The sequence below is a fragment of the Charadrius vociferus genome, unplaced genomic scaffold (assembly GCF_000708025.1).
Source record: "Charadrius vociferus isolate BGI_N301 unplaced genomic scaffold, ASM70802v2 scaffold1296, whole genome shotgun sequence".
NCBI classification, from domain to species: domain Eukaryota; kingdom Metazoa; phylum Chordata; class Aves; order Charadriiformes; family Charadriidae; genus Charadrius; species Charadrius vociferus.
Window position 1 is genome coordinate 100310 of NW_009649024.1, and position 7646 is coordinate 107955.

At 57.7% G+C, this 7646-nt stretch overlaps 1 protein-coding gene across 1 annotated transcript in view; it reads right to left on the reverse strand.

The window, feature by feature from the left end:
- Nucleotides 1-3036: 3036 nt before the first annotated feature.
- The window catches only part of OPRD1 (opioid receptor, delta 1), a 24015-nt gene continuing 19405 nt past the window's right edge, over nt 3037-7646 (reverse strand). Inside the window, exons 3-4 of the mRNA XM_009887762.1 lie at nt 4320-4669; nt 3037-3602 (exon numbers count right to left, since the gene is read on the reverse strand). Of these exons, the coding sequence (XP_009886064.1) occupies nt 3070-3602; nt 4320-4669 (883 nt within the window). The 3' untranslated portion in view covers nt 3037-3069. The remainder of the gene's footprint in view (nt 3603-4319; nt 4670-7646) is intronic.

The following is a 7646-nucleotide window of genomic DNA, read 5'->3' on the forward strand; positions in this document are numbered from 1 at the left end:
TGCTCTCGGCGGCCACCGCGGGGGGGGGTGGAAATGCTGCCCTCCGCCTTTGCCAGCCTCGAGCGCGGGGTCGGTGTTTCTAGGGGACACGGAGGGACTGGCTAAGGGGGGTTAAAGAGATCGATGATATCGGGTCATCACGTTTTGGGGGTTTCCCCCCCAAATTGAGATGATCAAGCTGGAATTCAGCTTCACGCATCACGAAACTCTTCCCTGGCCAACGGGGGGGGGGACTGAGGAGGAGGGATGGGGAAGAGGTGCCCCAGGGTGATGGTGGGGGAGAAGCTGGGAGCGGAGCCGGACCCACTGGGAACACCAGCCTCAGGATGTCCTGGTCCGCAGCGTGGGACATCCCACCCTTGCTGGGACATCTCATCCTCCCCCCCAGGACACCCAAACCCTGCCAGGACATCCCACCTTTGCTGGGACATCCCAACCTTACTGGGACCTCATCAGGAACCGGCTCCAAACCGGGAGCCTTTCCCACCACACGGCGCTGAGGGTTTTGCCCCCAGAGTGGGTGGAGGTGGAGAGGTGAAGGGTGGTCTCCAACTCCTTCTGGACACCTTAGTCTCTCTTCTCATGGAGCTGAAGCTCAGCCCCGTGGGACCCTGAGGGTTTTTCCCCCCAATTCCTGCCCTGGAGCTGATCCTGCTCTCCCTCTCGCACTCGATGCTCCGCAAGCAGCTTGGGCTTGGGGTGGCAGGGGACGAGGAGACCAAGCGTGGCTCTGCTGGTGGTCCAGGACTCCATCCGTACCTGCAAAGGGATCCCGAGGAACCCCGGGTGGGAGCTGGAGATGCGGTGCTGAGCAAGAGGCTTTTGCTCAGGGCTGGGGAACACGGTGCGGGCAGACGAGGAGGATCACTCGCGCGCGTCAGCGGTGCTGGATTTGAGATCCAGATGGGCAATTTCACCCTTTTTTTGGTTCCTTTGAAAAAGAAATTGGGTTTGACTGCCTCCTCGGCTCTGCCTTCCCAACGGAGAGGCTGCAGTTTCCACAGGCTCTGGAGAAAGGTAGGGCTGGTAAGGAGAGGTAATGGCCTTAATTAGGCTAAATTGATGCAACTGGAAAAACCAGAGACGCAATCCAGGCTCTCCATCCAACCCACGAGCCCCTCTCCCTCTCGCACTCGATGCTCCGCAAGCAGCTTGGGCTTGGGGTGGCAGGGGACGAGGAGACCAAGCGTGGCTCTGCTGGTGGTCCAGGACTCCATCCGTACCTGCAAAGGGATCCCGAGGAACCCCGGGTGGGAGCTGGAGATGCGGTGCTGAGCAAGAGGCTTTTGCTCAGGGCTGGGGAACACGGTGCGGGCAGACGAGGAGGATCACTCGCGCGCGTCAGCGGTGCTGGATTTGAGATCCAGATGGGCAATTTCACCCTTTTTTTGGTTCCTTTGAAAAAGAAATTGGGTTTGACTGCCTCCTCGGCTCTGCCTTCCCAACGGAGAGGCTGCAGTTTCCACAGGCTCTGGAGAAAGGTAGGGCTGGTAAGGAGAGGTAATGGCCTTAATTAGGCTAAATTGATGCAACTGGAAAAACCAGAGACGCAATCCAGGCTCTCCATCCAACCCACGAGCCCCAGGTGCACCCGGGCGCTCGCCTGCTTCCTCCAGCTGCATCAATTTGTCCACTAAATGCTATTACCGGTCCCACTGAGCCGCCTCCATCTCCCCCTTGGCCCGTTTGACCTCCCGGCCGCAGCCGCGGCGGTGGGAAGGTAAGAGGAAGGGAAAGTTGCGGCTCTCAGACGCCGCTTGCAGCCCGGCGTGGGGAATTCGGGGAGCGGAAGGTTGGGAGGAGCCATCAGTCATCGTTTAGCGGTGGATAATGTGGTCCAGCGGTCCCTGGCTGGTGGCTCCTGCAGGATGGAGCTCAGCCGCTTCTTCGGAAGGACGGTCGCTCCATCCAGGGGAGGGCTGAGCATGAAATCCCAAAACCTCTACCTCTTGCGGGCTGTGGGTCCTTTCTCGGCACAGAAAGCGTTTGTTCTTCCCCTGCTCGGGGAACTACGAAATGATGGTGATATTTTTTCCCATCTTCTACTAAAATAAATCAATAAATAAATCCTATCCTTTTTGGCTTCGCTAAAGGAACTCCGGGCAGTGCTGGCGCTCATCCTTCACCCACCGGGCAGGGGAGGGAGAGCCCCCGCAGCGCCGCCCGTTAGTCCATCCTAATTGCTTTAGCACTGCGAGAAACTCCTCAAGTCCCCATAAATTGTTCCCTTAATAAGATGTTTCTCGGACTTAATGACTCTGGAGGCAGATGGACCACGAGGAGCGGTTCCCCGTCGCCCTGATGGATGATGCGCCGGGGGAATTTGGCATCGGCACGTGGATATGGGGTGAGCTTGGGACATGCCCTGCTCTGTCCCCCCACCGGTCCCCTGGGCCGTATCCGTGTTCCCAGCATCGCATCCATATCCCGTACCTGGGCTGCCCTGGCTGCAGTCAGAGGTCTCTAAATAATACAGTAATGACATTAACAGTAGAAAGTTGTCCTCAGGGACCAGTCCTGCTTTGAAGGACTCCAGTAAAATTTGTACTATGGACCTGGAGCTCTTTGATAACAGCGTCTCCGAAGTGGCATCGTTTTCTCTTCCATCTCTGGCCATTTTTTGGACACAGCTCAGAAGGGGGATAGAGTGAGGCCCCATGACGTGGCATCACCCCCCGGCACAGTCCCCTTCTGCCACGGGAGTGTTTCCTCTCAGACTGCGATGCCGTCTTGGCCCATGCAGGAGAAGCACATGGTCATTGCAATCACGGTGTCCCAGGATGTTTGGGCTTCGCTGACAGCCACGTGTTGGAGGGTGACAGCCCTTGTTGGGTGTCTGGGACTGCCGGCTCTCCCCGGCCGCGGTGGGAGCAGCTCTGCTCAGGTTGCCCCTCATTTTTGGTCCTCTCCCTACTTTGATGGTGAGTCCTGGTTCCCCCATCCCGGGTTCTCCAGGATGAAAAAGTCTTGGAGGATCTAGAGCTCCGTGGTGGTGACCTGGGTCACTTCCGAGCGCAGGTCGTCCCCTCCGTGGCCCTGGCAGCCCCGCTGGAGGCTGCCCACGTCTAGTCATGCCGGCTTGTTGCGGGCTTCAGAAGGGGTGCAGGTGGAGACGCGCTCCCGTGTGGTATTTCTGGCGCGGGAGAAGCTGTTCTGGTCCACGCGGGCTCGGAAAGGCAGGCAAAACTCTCGGAAACACCTCTTGAAATTTTCATCCAGGAAAGCGTAAAGGACGGGGTTGAGGCTGCTGTTGGTATAACCCAGGGCGATGCAGAAATGTAGGCTGGCCACCACGTAGGGGTTCTTCTTATCTATGTCCACCAGCGTCCAGACGATGACGAAGATGTGGATGGGCGTCCAGCAGATGATGAAGGCTGCCACCACCACCAGCACCATGCGCGTGATGCGCCGCAGGTTGCGGTCTTTCTCCTTGGAGCCTGAGAGGAGGCGGACGCTTTTCAGGCGGAGGATCATCAGCCCGTAGCAAATGGTGATGACCAAGATGGGGACCATGAAGGCGAAGATGAAGACGCAGATCTTGGTCACGGTGTCCCAGTAGATGGGAGGATCGGGAAACTGGAGGGTGCACAGCACCATCCCATCTGTGGGAGAGAGGAGGATCAAAGAGGGAGCCGGTGGGGTGTCTGCTATGAATACCATCTGCTCGGTCATGGCTGGGGCATGTCCATGCTTGTTAAAAACACAAGGAGATGTGTGCCCACCTGCCAGCTCTTCCCAGAGATTCCCCAGGCGCTTTGTGCCACCAGCCCTCTGCCCTTGGGGTGCCGACGGGATGTAGTGGGTGCAGCCACCCAAAGATTTGCTCCCTGCAGAGCCTCCTGGGCCATCCCCACGCTACCTCTTCCCAAACCCTGTGGTGGACATGTCCCTGTGTCACCTTCCACTGAAACCTGTCTACTTCTTCTAGATGCCCAGAGCTTTCCCAGCAGCCAAGGGCTGGTGTCCTCACACAGGAGCTGTGGACCTTAGTGTGGGCCAGTTGGGGTCTTGTCAATACCATTGTGGGGTGTTTTTAGGCACCTGATTTGCACCACAGGAGCTGGGGAGAGGCACTGGTTGGACTGGAGATGGGGAAGGGGGAGGACAATTTCCGGGACTGTTTCCAACCTTTGCAGCCAAGATGGAAAATAACACCGTGAGGATTTTCCGTGGCAGCACGCATGGTTGTGGTCTCATGGAGGGGTGCTCGTCACGAAGCTCAACCCACTACGGGACCAGGTGGCTTGGGTTTGCCAGGACGGTCACCCCCAGGATGGACAGATGGGACAGGAGGGGACCTTTCCCTAGAAGCCACTTGCCTTTTGACTTGGTGACCGCCATGGCCATGATGGGCACCCCGATGAGGGAGGAGAGCACCCAGATGCAGACATTGATGATCTTGGCCTTGGCCGGCGTGCGGAAGTCCAGGGCCTTAACCGGGTGGCACACGGCGACGTAGCGGTCCACGCTCATCATGGTGAGGGTGAAGATACTGGTGAACATGTTGTAGTAGTCAATGGAGAGCACGATTTTGCAGAGCAGCTCCCCGAAGGGCCACGTCTCCATCAGGTACTTGGCGCTCTGGAAGGGCAGCGTGCTGGTGGCCAACGCGTCTGCCAGCGCCAGGTTGAAGATGTAGATGTTGGTGGCCGTCTTCATCTTGGTATACCTGGGGGTGGCAGAGGAGGGAGCCGTTACGGGCGGTCAGGGCTGGCTTACCATGCCCAAGCATGCGTGTGCACGGTCGACACGAGGAGGAGGAGGCACAGCCTGGCTTTGCCCGCCTGCTCGCAAGGTGCCATCACCCTCGGTGGGCAAAGGTACGTGCTTGTGACGTGCCCTTCTGCAGCACCGATGTGCTCAGCGCCTTTCCAGATGGAGCAGGGAGCGCGTTCAGAAAGTACTCGTGGTCGTGCATGGTTTTACTGTGTGTTGAAGTGCTGGTGCCTGAGCAGGGGGTTGCACTTACGTGTGAGACCTTATCCAGCACCTGCAGGACATGGCTTAGAACCTGCCGAAGCGGTTATCCCTTACCTGGCCAGGGAGGTGACGCTTATTCCTGTGGCTGCCTTTATTCAAAGGAAATCTGAAGAAATTTTCAGAGAAGTCGCTTCTCTAATTAAATCCCTTTACTCCATTTCCCCGAATCGGTTGCGCAATGTCCTTTATCTCCCGAAACCACCTTTATCTGATTTTCCACCCAGTAAATCGTGATTATCTGGCTTGCTTCCCTGTCGAGTTTACTTGCAGAAATTGGATCGATTACCCCCGGAAACGGGCCATCTGGAAGCAGCCCCATTAGCCAGGCTGGAGCTCCAGAGCCTTTGGGGAAGCCTGGCTGCCTCAGCCACCCCACGTGGCTCGGGGACACGGCGCCGTGTCCCCGCAGGGGGGACATTTGGGCAAGGGCTACAGCCGCCCGTGGCTGGCACACCGGCTCTGCTCCTTGCCACATCACGGTAAGAGAAACGCGCGGTCCTGAGTGCCGAAACCCTTCCTTGAAGGGATGAGGCATCGTCTTGGTGGGTTCTGGGGAGGGTGGGGAGAGGTGTGTGTGTCCTCTCAGTGTCCAACCTTGAAGGTGTTTCTCGAGGGGATCCTTTGAACGGGGCGGTTGGTTTGACATGGAAGCTCATCCCTTCTGCTGAGAGGGCTGCGGGGGGTCCCCAAAGGGCACCGCGTTGGGGTTGGGGTGGGTTGGGGGCTCTGTGGCCGCCCCGGGGGTTGTTTGCTAGGCTGAGGTCAGGGCTACGCCGGCAGCTCAAACCCTCCCCGCGCGCTCCCTTCCAGCAGGTCCCCGTTCCTCAGAGCACCCACCGCAGCCCCGAGCTCTTTTAGATGTCCCCTAATTCATAGAATGACGGAATGGTTTGGGTTGGAAGGGAGCTTGAAGATCATCGAGTCCCACCCCCTGCCCTGGGCAGGGACACCTCCCCCCAGCCCAGGTTGCTCCAAGCCCCGTCCAACCTGGCCTTGAACACCTCCAGGGATGGGGCAGCCACAGCTTCTCGGGGCAACCTGCCCCAGGGGCTCACCACCCTCAGAGGGAAAAACTTCTTCCTAATGTTTAACCTAAACCTGCCCTCTTCCAGTTTATATCCATTCCCCCTCATCCTATCGCTACATGCCCCAATAAAAAGTCCTTCTCCAGCTCTCCTGTAGGCCCCCTTTAGGTACTGGAAGGCCCTGGTGCACGGCAGATGGGGACAACCCCTTGGTTGCCAGATGAAAAGGCACTGGCACAGCTCGTAGAAGAACCCCGTCGTGTTGACGGGGTACATGGAGTAAATTGGGGTGAAGGCATCAAGTAGATCCCATCTCAGGTGGTTGTTGCTCTGCCGCCATGGCTGGAGACCAGTTTGGTGTAGGAAAGAAGTTCCTGAGCTCCGTGGTGACATCAATTCCCTTCGCTTTATCCCGTTCTCCATCTCAGCAGGGTCAGGAGAGCGTGTCAGCGGGGGGAGAGACCCACCGGGTTCTCCTGGCGGTAGAGCCAGGAGATGGAGCCCACATCCATTCCTCCAAACCCCATTTCTCTCCGGGAGAAACCAGCAGCTCGGAGCAGCACCGACCACGTTCCCTCCTCCTTCACCCCGGCTGCAAATGGCAGCCCCTTGCCCAAGGCTGGAAACGGTGGAGTTGAACTTGGTTTTATTTTACGTACGGCTTAAAAAAAAAAAAAATCAAGTCTTTTCCTCGAAAAGCCCTTTTCAGTTCTCTTTAGTGTCATTTTCCGACCTCTTTCACGAACGCAGCTCTTGGAAAAGTTTCATTCCAGGTTAAACGAAAAGCTGAGGATTTGTGTTATTGTCAGGTTTTTGCCTCACCTAAATTAAAAAAAAATAGTCGCTTCGGGTAGATTCACACTTCTTTGATCTCCGCTTTTCAGGTAAAGTGGAAAAAAAAAATAAAAATCAAGTTATTCACGCCGTGCTCTGCCAGGCGCGCTTGGCTGTGCTGGGTAAGCGCTTCCCCAACCCCCTGCCAGATGTGCCAGATGTGCCGGGGGTGGTGGGGCCGAGGTGGGGCGGGGGGGGGCAAGGCTGTATCCCCCCTCTCTGGGCGGGATGGGGCTGTGCTGGTGAGGGCAAAGCAGCGACGGGGATAACTGGGATGATGGGGATGACTCAGTTTATCCCCCGGAACTGGGGGTTTGGGGCAGGATCGGGCTGAAGAAGGTCAAACCCACCGCGTGGGGAGGGGTGGAGGTCCATCATGGTGAACCCCCCCCCACCCCCAAAGAGCTGCAAACGAAGCCACTGCTCCAGGAGAGAGGTTTATCCCACCGCAGCGGAGCGAACCCACCGCTTCTGCTTGATGGAGGTCCCCCGGGGGCTGCCAAACCCATGGCAATTAAGCGAGCGCCTTGATTGGGAAGTCACGCACTCGAACTCTGGAAGGTGTTTTGACGGGAGAGAGATGAGGCTCGAAGGGACGGGAGCGAGCGCCCGTCGGCTCTGCCTTCCCACACCGATGTCGACGTCTGGCCTCCCCCTTAACTCTCCAAACCTCTCGGAGAATAAACAAGCGAAAGAAAACCCCTTAGCAAAACTCCCGGAGGTGCTAAAAACCCACCCGGTTTGGGTTTAAAGAGCCTGCCTTAACAAATCCCGCGCCCAGAGCGGAGGGGGGGGCGGGGGGCTGGC